Here is a 25,529-nt window from a genome sequence, read left to right as displayed (position 1 = left end):
ATTTAAAGCTCAACACGAGGTTGAAAAAAACAGAAATTTGAACTGTGCTGTGGAACAAAGGACTACTGCCAATCACGAATTGTGCACTCAATGGAGCTGACTTAGCATAGACTTAAGCTGCGTACACACTTCCAATTTTTGTCGTTGGAAAGGATCTTTCACGATCCTTTCCAACGACAAGGGAGTGCACGATGCATGAACGGTGCTGTACATACAGCACCGTTCATGCTCTATGGAGAGGGGAGGGGGAGAGCGACGGAGCGGCACCCTGCTGCGCGCTCTCCCCTTCCCTTTCATTAGGATCGGCTGTCATCCATCGTCCGTGGATCCGGCAGGACGACACCGACTGTACACACGGCAGATTTTCGCCCGATAATTGGCCGATGCCGATTATCGGGCGATAAAAATCTGACGTGTGTACGTAGCTTAAGACCTGCACCTTATCTTTGCATGGAATCGGCCATCTTTGTATGTTTACCTTGCCAGAGCTTCCAGTAAGGAAAGCAGCACAGTAGTGACATCACTAAATCAGGTAGCAGTGCCTTAGATCAACCTTTTTAACTTTCAGGAATTTAGGGAACCCCTGCTATAACTACTATATCTACAGCTCACAGTACATTAGTGTGGTGGTTAGTGGGAATAATGTCACCCTTACTCACTCAACGCAACCTCAGCCTTAGATGGAATCATACTACAGCAATATGATCAAGGTGCAGTTGAATTTTAGATACTTTGCACATTTCATTCAAAGATATGCAATCTGCCCCTGCTGAGAAAACATACATTTTTATTTACACAAAGCCAGCCAGTAAAATACAAAATCCCACGCATTGTACATTTCCCCCTCCCTCTCCTAATTGCCATTTACATTCATATAATTACATCTCGGCAGAAAGGGTCGCAGATGCTAACAGTGCTATGAAAACCCTGAGCTTTAAGCCACACAGATTTTATGTTGACAATCCTGCATTTTTGCACACATTCTGCAGCAGCTGAAAAACACAAAAGCTTTAAAGAAAAGAGAATCACTTAAATGTCATAGTAAAGACAGAATACAGGATCAGTCCCAGATGTCTTACTTTAAGGGTGCAAGTTTCATCTCTATGCAAGAAAAAAGGACAAGTATGAAGACTCTGACTTCACCAGCTGTGTGTTTGTTCCATGTGTGAGAGCCTTTCCATAATAAAGTATACAGATAATTGCCCCCAATAAAACACAGTGACTGTCTGAAGAGTTTATATTAAAGTGAACACTGCTTTGGTGCTAAAAACTTCACAATCTCCTAAAAACTTTAGCAATGTCCCTGCCACCACATGGACAACCAACAACCTTGTTAATAGTTGTTGATGAGCAAGGCTGAAAATGCAAAGGGAGCTCCAAGGTAATAAAATGAGTATTTACACTCAGAATTGCATGTAATATGGCACATACTTTGGTGCACCACAGCTTCAGCATGGTATCCACTCACCAAATTAATTAGCAGTAATTAGCATCAGTGTTCCCCCACAGCCCCTTTTAGCCGGGCGCACGACCTGGCACTTTTCAGTAACCACCCAGCTGTTTTTGGATGGTTAGTGAAAAGTTGGGTCACAATACAGACTGTAATAGACAGCTGGGGCATGATACAAAGACAATGGAAAAATGGGCAGGTATTAAAAAGTTGGAACATATAGGGGGTGGTAGATAAGCCTTTGAGCTTTACTTATTGACATCACTGTCAGGGGTTCCACCCTGCCACACTTAGATTTACTTGGTGTATCTGTAACCATAAATAACAGCCATATTCTGAGCAACCCTCCAGCCTCCTTTCCAAAAACTCCATTCTTTACAGCTACAGATGGGAGTCTCCTGCACCAGGGAACGAGTTGGCCCATTGTACTGAAGTTTTGGGCTATGAAAAAAAATAGAGTACATTGGGTAGCCAGCTAAAGATCAGATCAAGTAGGCCGTAACATTTATAGGGAACCAGTTATGAGCAATGAACAAATCAGCACATCTCCCCTAAAAGTGGCAACCACCTTGGTGCCATGCTCTGCCTTTCAGAAGACTTGGAACAAAGTGCAGGTTCCGGAGCAGCAACTTTAATGGATGCATCAGTGTTTCAGGTCAAAAGTAATAAAGACAGAAGGTCAGCAAAGCAACTAGCATTGTAGTAAGAGGCCCATTGTTCAGCCCAGAAATTTCAACCTGGGCATGGAAAAAAAATTGTAGGTGGGTTGCAGCTACTGTATTGTGATCCACCTCAGTAACTACCCAGAAACAGCCGGGTGGTTACTGAAAAGTGCAGGGTGGTGCCCCCATCTAAAAGGGACCGGGGAGAACACTAAAGATTCTTATGACAAGCTTCAGGCAGCATTTTTATATCGGAATGAAAAGTACTCTACAAGAGAACCCGTCACACACTGCATGTTAAGGGGAAATGACCAGGTTTGTTTAAAACACAACCTCCAACCCTGGTTATATTCTCCTTCACAGCGCTTGCCTGTTCCTGCTTCCTCCAGCGATGCAAAATACCAGCTGATGAGAGACACACAAAAGAACAAGCTAACGAGAGTGAGAGGGAACAAACGTGAGAGATGAAAAAACAAATGAGAGAAATAGTAAACGAACAAGAGATAGAGAGATGAGAGAACAAATGAATGAGAGGGAGAGAGAGAACAAATGAAAAAGAAATGAGAAAACAAATGACAGAGGCAGAACGAATGACAGAGAGATGAGAGAACAAACGAGAGAGATGAAACAAGCGGACGAGAGAGAGAGAGAGAGAGAGAGAGAGAGAGAGAGAGAGAGAGAGAGAGAGAGAGAGAGAGGAGGACAAACGAAAGCAGCAGTGACACCACTAGTTCCCGTTCCAGACGTCACATAAATATATAACAAACCAGAAGCTGCTATTAAACAATGCAAATCTGCAGCAAGCACACACTGATCGCAATATTCAGGTCAACAACCCCACAGAGCGAAGCAGTGGCCATATTTTTTTCAATCACAACAATCAATAGCTGATAAAGCAACCCTGAAGCCTCAACAAATCATGGTTTTTACCTACAAAAACTTTTTATATATGAAAATTTGCAAATCTTTATCTCCAAAATCTGCCAGAGACCTGGATATTACTGAGCACATTCATGGACACTTAATATAATGACCTGGAATCCCATAGTTCCCGGCAGATACTTTTTATATTACAATGAATCCTTGTGTTTTAAAATACAACAGTTTAGTAGGCTGGGAAAAAAGGAAATGGTTCTGTGTAAAAATGGAGACAAATCGGCTTTGGAATATTGAAATCTTTTTAGTGTGTGACCACCAGAGATCTGTAGTATAAAATAGAGGGGAGCCAAATGGTCCAAAATATTATGCCTTCCTAAAGTGGAAGTCTGGGCAAAAACAAAAATGGTGAATATTTTTGTTTTTCAATCACGCCATTACCATAGGTTAAATACTCGCTGATCACACCGGGAGATCTGTCATTGTTCTCCTTACTGGCCAAGCAATAATTACCCCAAGACTATGTACGTGTCCAATTTCTGTCTCTGTAAATGATCTTTCATGATTGGTTTCAGTGACAGATAAAGAAACGAGTGCTGTACACACAGCGCCATTCTATGATGATGAGTGAGCAGCGCCTGGCTGTGCACCCCTCCATTGACTTCTATAGCGATCATCCGAATCCATGAACATTGTCGGGTGATTGCTGTACACATTCTTGCCCAAGCACAGCCGTCAGGCGATATTTATCAGACACTTCTACCGCCCCAGTCTTGTACTGAGCTCGTTTATCAATCATGAAAAATCATATGCAGTGACAGATGAATGAATGCGTGCCATTGTGTTCTATGGAGAGGGGAGGATAAAGGAGTGGCACCCCACTGTGCTCATCTCCATTGACATGCATAGCAGTTGTTCCTAATTCGTGATTTTTTATTCCCTCAGAATAATGTTTGAGGGTTGCTGTACACATACCAATTATTCACCAAGGATCACATTCCCTCAGGAGAGAATATTGTAATGTGCATACACAGCCTTACAGGTGTTGGCACCAACCAATAACACCTTTATTTTCTAAAGCAACAAAAAATCTTGCTGCTGGATTTTGGCTTTGTGGGTTTCTTACATAAAAGAGTAGTGTGAGTTTCACTGCAGCGTTGTCACCCTGTTACAGGAAGTGGACAATAACAGATCTCCTGGCAGAAACAACAAGTTATAAATATGTTACAGGGAAGATAAAAAAGCAAACTGCTGTGTTAGGGATCAGATCCGATATGCCAATACTGATTCTTCCCAGAGTCTATCAGAAACAGAAACATTCGTTGTTTTTGTTTTGTTTCATGAATTGTTTTTGATGTGGAAGACTTTTTTTTCTCAATAAGTTTTCTTCCCAGAATTCTTTGCTTTGTCACCAAAGTCCAACAAAAAAATGGAATCCTCTTTTAGCTTCTGTGCTCTATGTACAACTACTTCAATGATAAGTTCTTTCAAGTATTTTATTATTAATATCCATAGAATCCTCATTGTCCAAATGTTAAAATGTAGCGCAAAAAAGAAAGCGTCCATCCATATACAAAACCACCGGTGTGAAGTCTGGTATTCTGCTTTACAATTTTTTTTTTTTTTTTCCTGCTACAAAATAGATTTTTTTTTTTTACTGCCCGTCATTCCAAAAACTTCACAAGGAACAAAAACATATATAAGTTTAGAAAAGCTGGTTCATGATTGGAGGGAAGGACATAGAGGAGGGGTAAAGGGCATATAAAAAAAGAAAAGTTTCAGGTGACAAGAGGGAAACGATTGACTGAGCTGTGGGGTTTTCTATGGATAAATGGGCACCGTTAGAGAGATTTACCTCCTCCAGACTGACTCCATCAACAAGTGGAGATCTGCAATGAGGACCCAGACATAAGAGAAGTGGTCTCCCAAGCCCCTTTTAGCTGGGTTCACCACCCAACATTTTTCGGAGACCACCAGACTGTTTTTGGGTGGTTATCGAAGAGTTGGGTCACTATACAGAAGCTGCCCCCCCCTGCAATCCCAAAATTAACCAAGGTAGCATAAGCTGCAAAACTGCAGAAGATTGTATTCCTTGAACCCCATTATCTATATCACTTTTTTTTTTAGATAATACTGCAGACTAAACATTTGCTGATCCTGCCAGCCCCTTTCCTGTTGCAGGGCTTTCTTTATCTCCTGACCACACTACCCACAGATGCATATCCGTGCCAGTGTAGTCAGTATGCAATCTCTTCTGTGTGGGATACACCGGACGCCATGATGATGCATGGTGGGTCAGTGGTCCTGTTGGCATCCTGTGATATCCCAGACTGACCAATCCTGATTGGGAGCAACACTTAGCTGGCAGGATTAGAAGAAATATCATATAACCAGGCAGATACTTGGAATGCTATGCCCACCATTCTGCAGAAAATCAGTATATGACTGTTTAGTATTATTTTATTTTTATTTAGATATGAGAAGTGGATGCAATTTTGCTTCAAATAAAGCTTTAGGCTATGCTCAGACTGGCCATGAGGCGGCGCTGTGGTAATCACTTCCTCATGTCAGTGAGTCGTTCAATATCAGTCACCGCCTCCTGCTGTCAAGCGATGGTCATTCAAGAACCAGCATGTGAATATTTGACAGCAGGCAGCAGTGAGCAGTAGTGAACCATTCATTTTCTTTAGGGCCGTGGCAGCACTTCGACCAACAAGGTGCCAGCCGCTGGTATCCAAACAGGATTGCTTGTTTCCTTTGCAGGTTAGGGTACCATAGGCACAGAAGGGCCTTTAAACCAACACTAAATAAATGTAGGAATGCAGCACCAATGTATTATAGTCAGAATAGTAGTTAATCCATCACCAAACTCCAAATTCACCCTACATGCATGTTTCAGAATGCTTTAGAGTGCCCCCTTGATCAAAGCTAAAATAAATATGTATATATACATCCCTAATATATACACAATATTTATATTTATTGTATCCCTAACGAAAGGGACACAACCCTGAAAGCGGTGGTTGGATAACATGGACTTCAGCTAAGTGCTCTCCCACACTGATTTAGCGATAGAACTTTGGCAGGGGTTCTAGAATTTCCCCTTCTCCTCTTACAAAAAGTAATTTTATTTTGGCGAGTGATGGAGAATTTCTCACACTTGTAGTCAGTGACAGTATAAGAGGAAATTTTTCTAACGGAGCCTCATATAGCATAAAAGACCATTCAGGGGTCCCCATTTCCAAACATTTTGGCTGGATGTACATTTAAAAGGTCAACTTGATCTGCAAATATTTCAGATTAGCGCAGCTTCTAGGAAGTAAAATCACATCATGCAGCTTCTTGGGGATTCCAGTGTGGTGAGATATCCCAAGGGTGATTTTTACATTCCCCGATGTACTTTCCATACAAATAATTGAGGAGCTCAGATATCAGAAAAATAGAAAGTAGGAGGAAACGCGAAGAACAGCAGATACATTTTCTATTTCTGCTGGCAGAGTATTCAAACAGGAAGCAGGTGAATCAAGCCACTGGCATTCATCCAAAACTGAAATATCACTTCCTGGTAAAGACGGCCTTTAAATTCATTTACATTTCGGTGCTGAAAGGTTGTTCATGATGTTCAACTTCCAAGAAAAAGAAATAATTAGGTTTTTTAAGTTCCACAAATATAAAATGTGTCTCTTTTCTCCCGCCAAGTATAAAATAACTGCTGACGTAGGAAAAGCACTAAGCATGTCAACCTATTAGTGCCAAACATTGTGTTGCTGTAATTTGGTCCAATAATTAAAGCTTCCTCGGAGGGGGGACTGGGGTCTTTGCATGAGCACCATCTGTAAGACACAAAATACGGAAAACAGTTACATAGGTTGAAACGAAAAATCCATCAAGTTCAACCACTAGAGAAATAAACATATCCCAGATATGAAACCCAATGGACATAATTGATGCAGAGGAATGCAAAAAAAAAACAAAAAAGAAAACCCTGGTACAATTTGCTTCAACAGGGGAAAAAAAATTCCTTCCTAAGACAATTGGATGTCAACAGTCTCTGCTATCTTTAACTTTAAAGCTTTAATACCCATTATGCATATCATACAATGGTGTGTGTTCTCTCCAGCCCCTTTTAGTTGGGTGCACCACCCAGAACTTTTCAGTAACCACCTGGACGATTTTAGGTTATTTATGAGTTTGGTCAAAATACAGGGCTGCCACCCACCTAAAAATTCTTCCTACTTGCCTAGAAAAAAAATTTCTGCAATGCGATAATACTGAACTTTAGAAAGTAGTAGAAAGCGGAACTAAACTTGTTGGCGGGTGGTGAGCTTCTGCTATGATCACCAAGATAACCTAGCACAAACTTAGCTTGTGCTGTTGCCCTGCGGCAATGATAGGTCCAGGACCTGCTATCATAGCAGGGATGTGTGCCGCCATCTTTACCATCGCCTGCACTGAATGATTATCCCGATGGTTTCCTGTGTGTGCGGTGATGCGCAGAACTGTTAGCTACATCTATGCGCCGTGTAGTTTAAAGCAGTTAGATATCTGACAAAATAGACATTGCAGCCCAGACCAGAGACATCTTACAGCTCAGCCTGCTGAACATCCAGTTTGTAAAATGAGTGGCTGCTATTCTCAGCCTTCATCAGCATCACCATTTGTGTAACTGCCTTTCTGTAATCTATTCTGAACAGTGGTGATGCAATGGTATCATTGGTCTTGGATATATAGGTGGCCCAGCGCTTTTAGCACACAGCTGCCAGTCCTAAAACACATGTGCAATGCACACTATGACAGGATTCTCCACAAGATTTTTTTTTATTAGGTCAGGCGGGAAGAAGCTGTAAGCTGGTGGCGGCCCCTGTATTGTGACCCAACTTTTTAGTAACCACCCACAGCCGGGTGGTAACTGAAAAGTGCCGCGTGGTGCACCCAGCTAAAAGGGGTTGGGGAGAACACTGTATGATAATTGGATAGTGCATTTTAACACTGCAACAAACCCATGACAACAACATTACTGTTGTTTACTAGTGCTGTCATTGTGTGAACAGACCCTAAACAACAACAATTATTTTTCAGCTACAAGATGGCTTGAGCCAGGACCAAGCTTTGCCATGACAGTTAAAATGAGCAATGCGTTACCAGTCTGTGCTTGCTGCGAGTGTCCAGACAGGGCTGGGTGGGGAATCGGAGAGGATGGATGAAGACCAGCCAGGAGATCTACAAAGAAAAAAAAATTATATTTAGATCTTATAGTAGTATTTTTAGATCTTATACTAGTAGGTTTATTCTTATGTTTTGTCCTACTTCCTATCAACATGGTATTGGCATTTTTAAATACCATTCTACATATACTAAAATCTCATGAAAGAAAGGAGAGGGTCGAGGAAAAGTAGTCAGGCTGGGAGGGAAGAGGCTGGGTGATGCCGACATTCTACAGCCAATAAATAAGCTCTGACTTTACGCAGTTTCTGCATCATGAAAAGCTCACAGATTGCAGTAAATTCAGAGGAAGAGATATCATTAGAGAGAAACCTGAGGATCATACTGATGTTCAGCTTTTACTAAATGAGAAGGAGCACTAGGATTATGCAAGAAATTACTTTTTGGAATATTTAACCCCCCCCCCCCCTTAGTAAGCTTTACCTTTGGAGCTGAGAGGCCTAATACAAATCAGACCGTTTCTAATATCTCTCCATAATATATACTACCCCTGTTATGATTCAAGCAGGTAAGTTATATTTCAAATCTAGTTACTTCAACATTTTATAATTATAAAACATTCTGATATTCTACTACACCAATGTCCTCCATGTGAATTGAAGTCACAACTTCAGTGTCTTGTGTAAAGAAGAACATTGTCTGAATGGAGGATGAGCTGACTTTATGCCAGCGGCACCATTACTGCTTCCGTAATGTCTAAGTGCAACAATTCCTACTGACTGTATTTCAAAGTTAGGTACAATACCTTTTCCAGGACAAAGCCTGTGGCAGAGAGATCAGGGCAACAATTAAAGAAATCTAGACGGGCATGAGGCCCAAAGAGGTGGGAGCTGGGATTTTTCCTCCATTTGGTTTGTAAGAAGGGGTCAGTACAGTCAGTGATGGGGAAGATGAGGTAATGAGTCCTGGGCTGCTACTGCACTTGGCCTGATGCTGCAGAGAAAACAAAACAGATTTGTGAGAACTTAGCAATGTGCTTCGAACATTTAATAATTCAGAAGCCAAAAACCAAATCATGCAAAGCACGAGGGAAGAAGATGTACAGATAAATGGTTAATGGTGCTGAGACAACGTGTGAATCTTTAGACCGAGTACAGGAAGACTGCCTGCCTGAAACCCCCAGTGAATTGCATTGATAAGCTTAACAGGACATGATCCAGGCACTGTAGGAACTAAAGAGGTGCCTAGATTTTAAAGCTGCATACACACGTTCAATTATAGTCGTTGGAAAGGATCTTTCACAATCCTTTCCAACGACTAAGCACTGCACGATGCATGAACGAGTGCTGTACAGCACCGTTCTGCTCTATGAAGAAGGGAGGGGGAGAGTGATGGCGTGGCACCCTGCTGAGTGCTCTCCCCCTTCCCTTGCATTAGGATCGTTTTCGTCCATCGTCCGTGGATCCGCTAGGACGGTCGTTCGAGCGATGGACGACCGGCGCTGTACACACACCAGATTCCTGTCCGATATCGGCCCTGGGCCGATTATCGGGCGAGAACCATTGGATGAGTGTACGTAGCTTTATTCTTTGTATTTGCATTGTCAAACAAATGAACTATGCTTTTCCCATGTAAAGCAAAGCAACGGGTTTGGTGTAATGCCCACCACCCCAAGCAACTTATGACTACTTTGCTTTGCTACCCTGCCACTCTGCATTCAGCCAACAGAAATGAGAACTACCATAGTAGAAATTAGGAGGTAAGTTCTCTGCTCCAGAAGGCTAAACAGATTGGCAGTGGTCAGATGAATAGTGACATTAAAACAGACCTAACTCAAAGTTTTAACTTTATATAAAAGGGTAGACAACCCTTTTATTTAAAGTAAAAATTTTATTTTCTTTTTTTAAGTGCAACAACCTTTATAAAAAAAAAATAAAAAAAGCGCATAGCCTTCCGAGATACCTATTTCATGCATTCTGGGAGGATCTTTCTGCGCATGCCCAATATCAAGGAGCCCTTTCTTTAATGGAAGAAAAAAAAGCAGATCTCACGCATGCGCAATCTTTTTCCCCCCCCCATCCATGACACCCGGTCTTGCGCCTGCACAGTGCAAGATCGAGTGATGTAGGAAGGAGAACCCGGAAGAAAATAGAAGATGATATCGGTGCCCGGGCCAAAGACGGATACCAGGACGACACGGGACTCAAATAAACCTCCCGACGGATCTGCAGAATTAAAGGTAATTGTATTTTTTTTTTATTTTGGGTTTAGTTCAGCTTCAAAATGTATCTGCTGCCTTACTACAGGTTTGCATTATTTGAAAAAATGAGTTATACACCACTACATATGTAAAATGCTTTACTTACATTTAGATTGGGTGGTGTTCCAGGGTTTCCCCCAGCTATTCCAATCATGGATGAGGTCAGCAGCTTGGCCACTCCTTGTGTTCCTTTCCCAGAGTCTTGCAGAGCCATTAAGGTCAACTTTTGTGAAGGGTGAGAGGGCTTCTTGACAGCAACAGCAGCCGGATTACGCAGGAGAGCTTGTGGTGACTGGCTGACAGAGACAGTGTTGTTTAGACCAATCGTGTTCCCTGAGTTATTGGATGGAGTAACTGGAAGCCTTGGCATGGCTGGCCTGTACGATGTGGGTACCATTGTACTGCTGCTCCCAGGGTGCTTTCCTAACAAGTTTGGTGATACAACAGTCTTGTGATGGTTGATAGACGGTGGAGAAGTGAAAGTTTGGGGTTTGGGAGATTTGGTTTGGGGAGTGGAAGGCCTCTGTGGAGGTGAAGGAGAAGTCATTCTGGGACTGTTACTCTGGCTTGGAGGGGTAAAACTCCCCTTAACGTGCTGGTTGTTCATGTGGTAGAGTTTCACTGATGGCTGTAGAGATGGGCTGGTGACCTGGGTGGGGACCTGGGTAATCTTCACCTGCCCGTGTGCTTGCTGCTGTACCTTATGATGGACTTCAGACATCATCTTTGAACTGTGGACTTGTACAGGCTGCTTCTTGTCTTGGATCAGCAGTGGTTTGTCAGTATAGCTTGTAGGCCGTGGCAAGGAATGGGAACTGTTTGCTACAGATACTACTGGAGAGATCTTCTTTTTCTCCTCTGTGGGTTTCTCAAGACCAGATGACTTGGAGACAGAGAAATCGAAGGTTGACGGTCGGCTGGACAGGACATTCAAGTGTTCTGATACGGTATCTAGAGATGGGGGGTTGCGGATGAGATCTCCATCCAAGGAGTTGTCCTGGTTGTAGGTAGTGACTGGAGATCCTCCGGTAGGGAAGACAGATGGATTTAATGGACTGCTCTTAACAGGAAGAGTTGACGAGATGGCCGTTCCCTGGACTTCCACAGAAGAAGAGTGAAGAGCCCTTTCTGCTTTGATTTGAGATTCCTACATAGAATTAGGGGGAATTAAAAAAAAAAAGTTAGCTACACAAAACTTACACTTTATATATGTACACAAACATACACACCCAGAGTAAAAGGGAAAACTATACTTTCATTTTGAGTTTTAATTATATCTAAAGCCTAAACATTTTCCCTCCATTTGGAAAAAATAGGAAATGGTTGAAACTTGTGAGGTGTTTTGTTTTTCACCATCAATGTGCGGTGTTCTCTCCAGCCTCTTTTAGCTGAGCGCACCACCCGACACTTAAGTAACCACCCAGCTGTGTTTGGGTGGTTACTGAAGTGTTGGGTCACAAATTCTGGGTTGGACCCTGATGTGCTATTAAAAATTCTTCTTTACTGTAGACACAACAGGAAATGTGAAGTAATTTAAGCAAGCACAGACGGGACTTTTGCTTCAATGGAGAAAAAAAACGCAGATTTCACTGCACTCTTTTTTTTTTTTTAAACCCATTTACAGCAAGCTGTGTCACCCGATCTCACGCCTGCGCAGTGCGAGATCAGGTCCCATAGCCAGAAGAAGAAAAACGGAGGAAGGTGGATTACAGAACCAAGCCGGACCAAATCCAGAACAGCACTGGAAGGATGGAGGGATCTGCTGAAGTAAAGGTGATTTTTTATGTTTTACGTTTAGTTCCACTTTAGGACTACATTTGTTCAGATAACAATTTTGCATTTTCCCACACTTTCAATCCAGGTGCCAGCAGAATAAATGACAAGGTAAAATCTTCTCAGTCAGTCTGGATCGGCTGCATGTGGAACACTGGAAGGACGTGCAGACAGTCACTCTCAATCACCACAGACTGCACAACTCTTTGATGATATGCTATAAATCTTGCAGCACATCCAAGGGAGGATTCTTTGTAAGGCACGGTACAAACTCTGTGAAGCACATCAGTGCTCAACCCAGAATTTTTTTTTAAGCTGGGTGGAAAGCCCTGATTTGTGTCCCAACTCTTCAGTAACCACCCAAAAACAGACGGGTGGTTGCTGAAAATTGCCGGGTGGTGCGCCCAGCTAAAAGGGGCTGGGGAGAACACTGCACATGTACCAATTCCAAAGAAAAGGCCCCTTTTATTATTAGAGAGTGTTTTGACTGTTTGTGGGAGATGGATTTGGGGGCGACAAATCCACAATGCCAGAAATGTAAAGCCGACTAGGAAAGAAAGTCTTCTTGTTTTTAACTATGTATGCATAAATCCCATGAAATATTAAGTAAATGCAATAAAAGTAACAGCGAAACACGTTGAGGTTGTCAAAAAATAAAGCTATAATTTGTTTTGAAGTTGAGAAATAATTAGAGTTGTCTTCTGTATGCCAAGTATAGCTTTCTATTGGAAAGCAATGTACAAGTTTGTAACAACATAACAGGATGTGGTTATAGCACTATACTGTTAGTAGTTTGATATGTGTAGTTTTATTGTAAATTATTTTATTACTTGTGTTTTTATTGGTCCTAAATAGGATCCCTGTTTTTTTCTAACCATATGACAATAGTGGATATGTGTAAAGTCTAATAATAGTCCTTTATAGGACACCACCACCCGGGGTTTCAAAATAAATTAGCATAAAATCCTTAGCAAGGACACAGAAGAAATAAAAACAGGTGCCTTAAATCCTCTGTATCCAATCCAAAGATTGTTAATGCTTTAACTTACCTTTACTTTCACTTTAGAGGGAGCCGATGGTTTGTTTTTTGCCCTGTTAATAAAAGAAAAAGTAACAAGATTTAAAGCTGTTTATTTGATTATTTTCCTGCATCCCTCTCCTCACCAACAAGCTAATTAAATTATTAAATAAAAATCTGTTTTTATTAGATATCTTATTTTTTACCCAGAGATGTCATCACTGGGTCTCTCTGCCTTTTCCATGTAATAAAGGCAGATCCTGGCTGGAGGGAGTAGCTAAAAGGGTGATGTACATAGTGTTCTGAAATCATTACAGCACCTTGCCTTAGTACTGCTCTCAAGAGTCATCAACCCTGTAACAAGTGGCAAGTTGGCTTTCAGGAAGTGTTATTGAAATTTCAAAATATCATTGTCATGTTGGATGTCATTCTGCAGACATAGAGACAGTCCTGGCCCAAGATGTAATGCCCAGATGTGATGCTGAGAATCCTGAAATAACTAATTAGCAATGAATAAAAGTGGTGGGTCAAGCAGAAACAGGTTAGGCGATGCTTCACGTCCTTAAGCCAGGAAATGAGGGCGGCTATATCTGACTTCTAATGAACATTGCAAGAAGCTGTGACGAATTTAAGAGAAATATGCAGTGTGTGTTTGCCTTGGCAGCTGTTGATTTTTAATATTGTTTGTCAACAGCAATAAAGGTTAGGTGTTCAACTTACATGATAGAGCTGAGCTGTGGGTACAGACGCCTGCTTTCATTAAAGAGAGTCCTAAAATTAAACAAAATTAAGAGATACATGACAAAGAATTTTTATTTCATACAGTACTGTAAATGTTATTTTAAGCAGAACCTGAAATATTCTATCCATTCTGGTGACATCCCAAATGTTTCTTTTTCTTCTTCAAACAAAGAAAATACTACCAGGTCTGATCGGTGCTCACATAATGGTGTTCTGAGCACCACTTAGACATGCCTGGGCAGTGTTCTTCCTAGTACCTTTTAGCTGGGTGCACCACCCGGCACTTTTTAGTAACCATCTGGATGTTTGTGGGTGGTTACTGAAGAATTGGGTCACAATACAGGGGCTCCCACCCACCTACATCTTTTTCCCACCCATATTTAAACCATTTCTGGGTTAAACACTGCTGGGGTACTGCAAATCAAGCACATCTGATGATGCGGGATATGAACGAGGGCTGAGCTTGTCCATAGCATGATTCTGTTGCTGTTCTGCAAGGAGGAAGCCAGGGACAGCGCTTCAGTAAGGACAGCAAAATTATGGGTAGATCCAGAAATATAGTGCTGAAATATTATGCACATCTAAACCTTTCCTATGAAGTGTTTGGCCTCACCTTTTCCTGTTGTCTTAATAATCACAGAAACCAACTATCATACTGAAGGACCAGTATAGAGCCTCATGAGCAGCGAGGAGTTATGCCAATCCCAACCTTTTGCATGCCTGCCGTTTGTTTTTGGCACCCTTATCTTATTGAAGGCACTCTTTGCGTAAACATTTAGGAACCTAAATTGTTCAGGTTTGTGTGAAATTTGTCCTGGGGAACAGCCATTATAAAGATACATTTTGCTATATTTTCTTTACATACCGGGCCTGCATCCAGCCTCGGGGCCAGATGGGTTTCACTTCAGTATCCAGAAAAGATTTGAAATATTCTTCTAGACTTAGCATACCACCACTGCCCTCTGGTTCAAACATGTCCATCTTTATCCGGACCAGCTGACCCAGGAGTTGCCTGTGAAGAGAAGAGACAAAAGTAAACGAAGGGTTGCACACATACATTCTGTATCATCAAGTGTTAGGCATTCAACTCTCCATAGTTCTGTACCCTTGTTACGATTTCCTTGGCTTGAAAATGCATTGAAAAACCTTTTTTTTTTTTTTTTTTTTTTTTTCCACTAAGTAAGCATGTTCCTTTGTGGACTCATGATCCTTACAGACATGATTTGACTAGTTTAGAGTAGCCTACACAGAGCATTGACCTTACTCTACTTAATTTTGGGATGAGCTGAGGAACTGATTGTGGGCCATCTAACATCAGTTCCTGACCTAAAACAATTCTAAGGAGGATCTCCACAAGAACTGAGCCCAAAGAATAAAGGCTGTTATAGTTTCAATGGGACGAAACAGTACATTAATGCCACAATTTCGGAATAGGTTATTTATTCTATGTCGGTGAACTAGTCAGGAGCCCCATACAATGCGGGAAGTCACCTTGGATCCCTTTATAGGTCCACTGCCTCCGAACAGCACAGGAAAGAGAAGCAGGACCTTTACTAATAATTACCATCATATACATCCAAACAATACTGGCTGGATTCAAAATGATCCCCACCTAATCTCTTCGGTCCACTGGAACTTCTTACGAGGCCCAGACGTTTTCTTGCTGCCCTTGTCTTCTTCCTCCTCTTCTTCAGAATGGGCCTTTTGCTCTTTGTCATCTGCCTGCATTCTAGGAAAAAACAAAAATAAAATAAAATCCAACTCTGGCTATCAAAGGGGGTTGTTGACAAGTGGAGCAGGGTTTGTGACACAGGATCTTATGATTATAAACAGAACCCCCCCAAGGTGATCCTAAACTAGTATTTCTGCTCTATATAGATTCTAACAGGCTGAACCTTCCCAATGACTACTTAAGAATCTGTCAGTGACATCTAAAGAAAGAACCAGGAAATTAAGATGGCCACTAGGGATCCCAGGGAATATATGAAAAGAGGATTTAGCAAAAAAAATAAATAAATAAATCTGAAAGGATTTTGGGAGACTCCGATCTGATCTCTGTACACAAAAAATGTCCATGCAAACCCAGTTTTTTTGCAAAAAGGGAGGGAGACGTAGTTACTCCTGCACAAAGACAAAGCTTCTTTAACAGGATGTCTGGTCAGTTCATGATGGTGAGATCACTCCTATTTGCCCCGAAAAGCAGTGTAAGATTGGGCTGTCTGAGAATCTGTGACCATATGAACTTGGGTTCTCAAAAAAAAAAAAAAAAAAACACANNTAAAATAAAGCACATGCAATAATAGGTGTTCTTTAAGCAATCCTTATACATAGTGTTCCATGCTTGCAAACTGATCCCTTACTTGGCTTTTGCTTCACTGTAAATTTTAAGCTCTTTGTTGTACTTGTTGATCTGTTCTGGCATTGCCTTCAACACAGCCTCCTTCAGTTTCCGTAATGGCTCTTGCAACCGACCTCCCTGCTGTGAGAAAGACAGAAAAGTCAAATATAGGATTTCAGGGTTAAGATACCAAAGCTTATCATCTTTATCCATTTTCCTGGAATATCTCCACTTGTCATTCCAGTTCCTAAAGTCTTCTTTAATTAAAATTGCAAACTCACCTGCTTGCGAAACCTAGACCTTTGACTTTGTGAAGGGGTCAGGTATTTTTTCACACAACCTCTGCTAAAGGCAAAGAATGGGCAATCTAAATTCTGACCTCATTCTTTAGCAGAGATCAGGCTTTGCCTATTCACATTCAAAATGTTTCCTCCAAGAATGATAAAGGAGTGGGCCCTTATTGTACATAAGGTATCATTAAAAAGCATTTTTACTAATCTTATCTTTTGCTCCCACTGCAAACTAAGCTCTCCTTATCTCCAATGCTCTGAGTTATGGGTGGGCCCTTGGAGTCTTCAAATACAATACAAGGCTGCTTGACCTACACTGTATGAAGTCAAAGTGCCAGTGACCAATAAGTTAAACGATAAAGGCTGGCGGCCCTGAAATAAAATAGTCAGTGTTTACCCTATATTATTTAATGCATTAAAAGCTTTTTACAGTCAGTCAAAAAAGAAGAAGGTGGTTAGTTACCTGCTTGTGCAAGTAGAGTCGGCTGGCCCATTTCACAAGGGTGTCTTTGCTGCAGGGCAGGACGGAGGATAGGTGAGTAAAGACTGCAGAGCGAAGAGCAGGGCTGAGGTCCCGAGACAACAGGTAAATGCTATAAAGACACAAAGAGGGAAATTAGCTTAGAGCCATATATACTAATGGTGGAGGCACAAAGAAAAAGACTAATTAAAGTAGTCATGCTTAAGTTGATGTCCACATCATCAACATAATGTAAACTGCTTTAAAAGAATATTAAAATCACTTACCACGTATCCATCTACAATCCTGCTCAGCGCAGGGCGCACCACCCTGCACTTTTCAGTAACCACACAGCTGTTTTTGGGTGGTTACTGTAGAGTTGGGTCACAATACAGGGGCTGCCACCCACCTACAATTTCTTCCCACCCAGCCTAAAAAGATATCTGGGTTAAGGCCTGGGCTATTGGAGCAGCAAGGGATGTTATTCTATAACCTATTTATCAACCTCAAGGCAGAAAGTGATCCGCAGCAAGGGCAAACATTTTTTTTTTACCCCGTTTAGCTTTAATACACATTTAATGTACGCGAGATGGCTATGGAAACATTTGTCTGATTATAAATACAATTTTAGGTTACACTACCACACAGGATCCCATGAAGCTGACAGTTGTGTCCTTCCTCCTTGACATACTTCCTAATTCTGGGTAAGTTGATCATCAAGTCTCCATGCTGCTCCTTCACACCAGTTAACTGACGAAGGCTCTTAAGACTCTAACAATAGAGCATGCTTGGTTTAGCTGGGAATAGGGAGGATAATACATGTAGTCCTGATAAATATGGTCAAGTGACCACATGAAGTAAGCAGCAATTGCTTCCCAACCAGAGGTTCGGGGAGGTGGACCTTAACAATACAGAACGTTTGGTCATAATGTAAGTACATGACAACATAATACACAAAAAAATGGAATTTTTCTATGGAGAATTTAAAAATAGGAATAAGAGGATTTTAATATTACTTTAATGAAGAGAAACTGAGCAGCCCTGAAGCATTGCTTGTAGTTATGGTGGCTTCATTAAAATTACATTTGAGAGAGATATCCTCTAGCTTCCTGTCTTTACAGTCTTTAGGGTTCCCTCAAAAAAATTATTTGTTACAGTGGTCTGCAGACCTTTTCCTGCACAGAAATCATTTTTATTAGTAACTGAAGATGATACCTACTCCAAAAGAGAATTATTCATTTTTCCAGTGAACAGTATGGTTTTCTTGTCACCCTCTGATGCTCTTACAGCCTGAAATAAAATAAACCGCCGCAAAGGTTAGGAATTTACCAATCCATCAAACACTCTATCAAGCACTAATTAGAGTTGGACTACAGAGGTGAAAAACATTCCAAATCACCTACAAACATATTCCTAACTGTTAATAATACTTATTTGTCCCTTCCCTCAGGCACGTTGTCCTGGCATCACCTTTGATTCTGCCCTCTCATTTACCTTTAATATTCAGAACATTTCCTGGTCCAGTTACTTTCCCCTGAGCAAGATCTCCAAAATCCACCCCTACTTGTCCCCAGAGACCACCAAACTCCTTGTACACGCTCTTATCTCTCGTCTGGACTACTGTAACCTCCTCCTCTCTGGTATTCCCCTAACCCGACTCTCGCCTCTACAATCTATCATGAATGCTACAGCCAGACTCATCCATCCTTCCCTCCGCTCCTCTTCTGCTGCATCTCTTTGTAGTTCTCTCCATTGGCTTCCATTTCAACTTACTCCTGTGCTTTGCCTTCAAATCCCTCCACAGTTCTTGTCCCACTTACCTTTCTGACCTGATGGAAAAATACTCCCCCAGCCGCTCTCTCCGCTCCTCGAACGACTTCCTCACTCATAAAACGCACGGCTCCAAGTCTTTTCTAGAGCTGCCCCGACTCTCTGGAATAGTCTTCCTCATCCTATTCGCCTTGCTCCTACTTTCTGCTCATTTAAAAGAGCTCTCAAAACCTAACGCTTCAACCTCACCTACCCGTCTTCTTCTGTCTTCTAAACCTTCACTAATTTTCACCATTCCATATCTCCCCTCCTATTGTATGATAATTCCCCCACCTCCTAGATTGTAAGCTCTTCAGGGCAGGGTCCTCTCCTCCTGTGTCACTGTCTGTATCTGTCTGTCATCTGCAACCCCTACTTAATGTACAGCACCGCATAATGTTGGCGCTATATAAATCCTAAATAATATTTAATAATAATAATAGTAATAATATTAATTCACCCCAGCACTAGGTCCTCCTCAACAATGTAGGAGTTAATGTTTGTTTTTCTTAGGGAATGATGAAAAAGGTGATATCCCCCCCCTACTCCCTGCTTCCCTGGCAGTCAGCAATCTCCTCCACACCAAGAATTTGTGCAAACTCTTTGCATCCTTCCATAAAATGCAGGATTGCTGTTCCTGCATTGAAGGGGAGTGTCGCAAGCAGGGATATGCAGCAGGAAGATTACAGTAGTGACACTTACGGCAGGCAATTTTTTATGTGATAAGTATTTCCATATGGAAAACAAGCACTTGTGAGCAAATATGAAAATATGAAATTGAATAAAAATGCATTAAAAAGTGGAAAGTCCATACCAGTGTCAGCTCTTTAATCTTCACTTCAAGAGATGTTGGCAGGCCGTCAGGCATAGATGGCGGTTTCTTAAACCCTTCTGCAGGTGCTGTCACAGAGCTACCCACCCCTTTCTCCGGAGGAAGATCAAGCAAGTTATCCAGGTCCTTCTCGCTCAGGGCATCAATAGCGCTGGCTGCTTGGAGAAGCTCAGTTTCCGATACAATGGTGGAAAGTAACGGGTCAGGAGCTGGTTCAGCCTCTCGTGGTGGAGGAGGGGGTAGGCCTGGAGCTGCAGAGGATGTTGGGACAGCTTTCGGTGTCATGCTGGGAGAAGTGTCCATTGCTTTTTTTTTCTCAGCTTCCTTCTCCTGCTTGAACCTGGCAAGCATTCCTTGCAAGCCGATGGGCGTCTTCGTTTTCTTGGTACCATTCAGAGCTGTGAACCTAAACAAGAAGCAGAGCTTGGGGATTGGTAAAATATTTAGAATACACTGGGAATGTACCTAAATCTTTTGGGGGATAGTTTACATAGATAAAGATGTTCCAGATCTTTGAGAAAAAACAGCTACTAAGTATTGTTCTACACAAACTATTTCTTGTGCACTTATTGGATATAATAATGGGGATAACCAGCCATTAAAAACCAGCAAAAGCAAGCTATTCAGTAGATCCAGTAGAATAATTAATGAATATGAATAATAATGCTTTCATCCAACAGGGAGCTGGGCATTCTCCTAAATGCCACTATGGTACCTCTGCCCTTGAAACCAAGAGTCTTCGGCAGAGATTTATTTTAGCCATCAATGGCACATGTAAACGTGGGCTAAAAGAATAAAATGTATACTGGATGAATACAATCTGATTGGCCAAAGGTGAAATTGATGATTTGCTACACCTAAACTATGCCCCATTCAGCTCTAAAAAGCATCAGATCATAAGTCTGTAATACAACTAATGCAGAGAATGGAGGCCAGACATTCCTTGAATGACAGGGAAAATCCTGTAATAATGAAAGCCTAAGGCTGGGTACACACGTTAGATTTTTGCCATTGAAAATGATCTTTTACTATACTTTCCAATAATAAAAGATTGTAAGATGTGGGAATAAGTACTGTACATACAAACCCATTCTACTCTATAGAGAAGGGAGGAGGGAGAATGACGGAGCGGCACCCCTCTGTGCTCTCTCCCCTTCACTTGTATTATGATTGTTTGTGGATCCGCCAGGACAGATCCATTAACGACATCAGACGAGCGCCGTACACTTGTCAGATTCCCATCCGATATCTGTCCTGAAGTACGAGAATCATCTGACGTGTGTAGGTAGCCTAAGGCTGTGTTAAAGCAGACCTATCACAAACAGAATGGGAGTGCAGAGCCTCTTGGGATACCCACGTCACACTTCTGGCTGCTCCTGTACATGTCCAATCACAGGCATGCACAGAAGGGGCTTTTTTCTACAATGGGGAAAAAATGCCAATCTCACACATGCGCACTTTTTTATTCCCCCTCATTTGCAGCAGAATACGTCACCCGATCTCACACCTGCACAGTGCAAGATCAGGTGACGAAGCCAGAGAAGAAGAAAGAAGAAGGCCGAAGATGGCTGTGCCCGTCGCTTCCTCCGCCCTGGCGCGGGAACCAATCAAATAAAGCTCTGGGGGGAATTGGGGGCCATGCAGAGAGAAAGGTGAATTTTTTTTATAGTTTAGTTCTGTTTTAATAGGGGTCCTTCCTTATTGCATTGGACTGATCTACAGATGTAGAAGTCAAGGAAGGTAGCACGGACGTAGCAACTAAAATGCGTCAGTAAGTGACCGCTCAGTACAGATGTGTGTAGCAGACATCCAATCAGACCGGTCAAATGACACATGACGGGTGCCCGTAGACGCTTGTGTGAGCCCAGCCTAATAGCAACAACAATTATGGCTTTTTTTTTTTTTTAAGGTACAATTTTATATAAACAATCTTACCATGGCTTTGGGTGTTTTGTCTTCTTTCCCTTTTTCTCCTCTTCTCTCTTTTTCTTTTTTATTTTGTCTCCCCTTTCCTTCATTTTCTGCATGGTAAAACATATGGTGTCAGATTTTAAAGTTCATCTCCAAGCTTACCCCTCTCCCCCAACTGATCATATTAAAGAAAAATCTAATTGCCCTTTTTATTTCCTTAATGCAGTGTTCATGTGACCCTCAGGACAGAGAATACCTGAGAGATGATGTAGGCTTACATAAATAAATGGTACCTGGGGAGAGTGAAATGCATTTGGTGTGGTTTGCACCCCTACCAATATATATAGTAAATGGCACCGAAAAAAACACGGGGCTTTTAATGTACCACATCCAAATACAATTAAAAGATACATTTTATTGGAATCACTCTTAAAAATGTGACAAATAAAAACAGAAATGTATATAATACATATACATCAGTCGTAACTGACAACTGGTTGCCTATGACCAATTTTTTAGTGCATATACAGATAATCAACATGATGATTGTGGATGTTAAATGACGAAGGCCCAGTAGGTCGTCAGCTAATCTGCAGTTATCTGCTTGCTTTTTTCAGGTGACAGAAACCAGTAGGTCAGCTTTACATCCGGACAATTAGCATTCTTCACACCCTGAAATGGCGCTTTAAAAATTAAAAAAAAAAAAAATGAGTCTGCATTACATCTAGAAATAGATCGCCCCCATCCCAGCACCATCATGGAGGACAAAATGGGGTTCAAAGGAAAAGGGAAGCGAGATTCTATCAGAAGGTGATGATTTGCAGACATTTTCTGATCCCACAATGGAACCTAAATGTGAAACCCAAATGGCAATTTGTCCCCTTACCAGCAGCAAAGTAAACGTCCCCGTGACATCCCCAGGCCAAAGCTACCACATTATACAATTTATTGTATAGTAAAACTACACTGCCGACAAAGGAAACCATGGGGGATGATTGCACCTTCGGGGATTTCTTTTTCTTCTCTTTGACAAATTCCTCCTCAGAATCCGAAGCTTGTCTGAACTGCAGAGTTCCACAATTGATGTAAAATCCGCCGTACTTTGTGGTCAGTGATGCTGGGACAAGTTCATCATACTACACAGAAGAAGAAGAGAAAAGCCATTAGATAATGGTGTGTAAATAAGAGCCCACTGCTATGCCACATCCAAGGTGTTGGGTGATGGCATTTCCACAAAAATTTAGAAGAAAAAAAAAAAAAAAACACACACACACAGGATGCTGCAGATACTAAATAGGTCAGACATGAAACAAATTACTTTACTCAAAAATTTGTGTGACATTAAAAAAACTTTTATTATCTAAAAATAAATTAGGACCCTGGAATTATTCCTGTCTCTGGTGTGTATCCGCATGTGTTGCTAAGCTGACATTTTTTAATCGTGTGCAGTGTCCTCCCCAGCACCTTTTAGCTGGGCGCACTACCCGGCACTTTTCTATAAGCAATCATTATGAAGAGAGATTCATGTGCTGAGATGGGGAGAGAAACCAGGCATGCCAGGGATCTGGCACAGAGTTTGTGGGTAATGGGATTGGGGGTTTGTAAACAGGAGAATTGTGTGTAGGGATCAGGTAAAAGGTTGTGTACAGAGGGATCTGGTGTTGGAGAATAGGGGGATGGTTGTGTGTAAGGATCTGGCATCCAGGAATAGGGGAAGGACACAACTGTCTCCTGATCCCTCCACACAAAATCCCCTCCTGTTCTCCAGATCCCCTGTGTTGGAGAACAGAGAGGGATTTTGTGTGTTCTCCCGCAGTCCCTGTTAACTGGGTGCACCACCCGGGACTTTTCAGTAACCCCTCCGGCTGTTTTAGGGTGGTTACTGAAGAGTTGGGTCACAATAGGAACTGTCACCCTCCTACAGCTTCTTCTCACCCAGCTTAATAATAATTTATGGGGAGAAAATGGATCTGGCAAATGCTAAATGCACTTTTTTAATAAAATTTTATGAGTTCACAGAGACAAGGCATGGTGCATGTATCAGGTTGCAAATTTTAAAGGGTCAGATGAACACATTTTTGATGGATCCCGGAAAGTCTAACCCCCATTTATATATATTGGCGAGATCGCTTTGCTAAGTTTCCAGGTCTCTAACTGGGCTTCCAATAAAATATTGATTAGGAACAATGGAGAATTTAACAGGAGGAGCTGGAACACCCCAAACTCCTAGGAATTATTGTGCAGTTCAACCCAGAATTTTTAAGCTGGGTAGGAGGAAATTGTAGGCGACTGACACCACCAGTATTGTGACCCAACTCATCCGTTACCACCCAAGCACAGCTGGGTGGTGCGCCCAGCTAAAAGGCCCTGGGGAGAACAGCTGGGGATGGAAGATTAGTTATCTCAATGGTAGTTCTAGAAGCTTCCAGGACAATAAACACTTGAGATATCTTGATATGCAAGGGAAGTACATTCCAGTGGTGGCACAGGTCTTATAGCTTCACATAGGGAAATCCACACACTGGATGTAAGATAAAAGAGTACACAGATCCTGAAGCCAATAAAACTTTTATTTCAATATTTAGATAGCATAAAAGCAATGCACTCATAATAAATAAAATTCATAGAGGTTGCAATATACCACCACTGGGGCCTGCAGAGCAGCAGGATGAGAGCAGCCGTCTCTCAGCAAGATCCCCCATAAGACAGTCTGGTCTTAGATCAGGGTGACTATGCAATGTGTTTTGGGAGCTCCTTTCCCTTTATTAAGCAAAGCCTAATTATTGCAATCATGGAAGCAATGCTGTCACGTGGACACTTCAAGGCTCTCCATCCTGGATGGGTATACTGTGTCCTATGGGAATCCTGCACAGAGAGGGCTTCTGCTGTCATCCAGCCCCTAATGCTGGCTATAGAGATGCAGTGTTCTCCCCAGAAAGTTTTATTAGGCTGGGTGCACCCAGCTGAAAAGGGGCTGGGGAGAACACTGTGATGGTATAGTGTGGTCTCCATAGATTTAGTTTTTTTGTGAGTGCATTGCGTCTTATTACAGAGTTAACAGATTTTCTCTCTCCTAAAATCTTTGTGCTCTCCTTTCTGATTTCTGCTTACTCCTTCCTAATCTTTCTTTGCAGCTGCATGAATTATGACAGCTAGGACCAATTATGGAAGCTCTGAAAGAAAAGGCATAGCCGACAAAAGTTTAAAGCATTTCCTTCTGGCAAAAATATTCTTTATACACCCAAATTATTAATATACAGTACAATTTTGGGGGATAGCCAATTAACCTAACTGCATGTATTTAGGATGTGGGAAGAAACCCACAAACTCTGAGCCATCCATAATTTAATATGTACAGCTATGGTGTCATTCCTTTGCAATTCATCTGTTTATGAAAACATGATCATGTTAATGTAAAATTGCAAACAGCATGCAAAGGGGAGACAAATAAAAACTAGGAAATTGAAATTAGCTTGTGGCATCTCTTTTCATCTCAGTCTGTTTTCGTTTTCTAGGATTCCCCCGAGAATGATTAGAATGCTGCAGTCATTGTCCAATGACGAAGAAATCGAGAGGCATCTCCAGCAACGCAAATCCCCAGAGATGATAACATCTCTACAGGGGAACATTATAAACTATTTTAAGCTGTCATTTATTGTGCAAATATTCACCAAAACCCCAAAGGAGATGCAATTTTCCACTAGGTGAATGTTTTCATACAGATGTGGCTACAAGAAGGTGTGGAACCATTTAAGGTAACGAGATAACGCTGCTGTGTTTTTCATCACCATCTTCCATCTGTTCCTGATTAGAAAGTGCAGACGGAGGTGTAAAATGTTACAAATTGGGATTTTAGAAGTTTATAAATGTGTAAATGCCTTCCAACATCTATGTGGGTTTTTCTTCTTATCTGGGCGGACCACCCGGCACTTTTCAATAAACACAC

General features: G+C 41.7%; 1 protein-coding gene and 1 long non-coding RNA gene across 2 annotated transcripts in view; both read right to left on the bottom strand.

The window, feature by feature from the left end:
• Positions 1 to 767: 767 nt before the first annotated feature.
• On the bottom strand, positions 768 to 8,252 carry LOC140335040 (uncharacterized). The gene is made up of 2 exons (XR_011921650.1): positions 8,131 to 8,252; positions 768 to 6,821 (listed from the first exon to the last, which is right to left on the bottom strand). It is a non-coding gene; the product is annotated as an uncharacterized lncRNA (long non-coding RNA).
• A 757-nt stretch (positions 8,253 to 9,009) lies between these two features.
• Positions 9,010 to 25,529, bottom strand: part of UBN1 (ubinuclein 1) — a 24,550-nt gene continuing 8,030 nt past the window's right edge. The window contains exons 5-16 of the mRNA XM_072416981.1: positions 22,585 to 22,719; positions 21,608 to 21,693; positions 19,655 to 20,078; positions 18,251 to 18,321; positions 17,035 to 17,164; positions 16,304 to 16,422; positions 15,556 to 15,672; positions 14,809 to 14,955; positions 13,923 to 13,973; positions 13,234 to 13,276; positions 10,518 to 11,558; positions 9,010 to 9,144 (exon numbers count right to left, since the gene is read on the bottom strand). Coding sequence (XP_072273082.1) covers positions 9,010 to 9,144; positions 10,518 to 11,558; positions 13,234 to 13,276; positions 13,923 to 13,973; positions 14,809 to 14,955; positions 15,556 to 15,672; positions 16,304 to 16,422; positions 17,035 to 17,164; positions 18,251 to 18,321; positions 19,655 to 20,078; positions 21,608 to 21,693; positions 22,585 to 22,719 — 2,499 coding nt within the window. The remainder of the gene's footprint in view (positions 9,145 to 10,517; positions 11,559 to 13,233; positions 13,277 to 13,922; positions 13,974 to 14,808; positions 14,956 to 15,555; positions 15,673 to 16,303; positions 16,423 to 17,034; positions 17,165 to 18,250; positions 18,322 to 19,654; positions 20,079 to 21,607; positions 21,694 to 22,584; positions 22,720 to 25,529) is intronic.

The sequence above is a fragment of the Pyxicephalus adspersus genome, chromosome 7, assembly GCF_032062135.1.
Source record: "Pyxicephalus adspersus chromosome 7, UCB_Pads_2.0, whole genome shotgun sequence".
NCBI classification, from domain to species: domain Eukaryota; kingdom Metazoa; phylum Chordata; class Amphibia; order Anura; family Pyxicephalidae; genus Pyxicephalus; species Pyxicephalus adspersus.
Note: the sequence above shows the minus strand (reverse complement) of the source record. Positions and strands in the feature narration are given on the sequence as shown.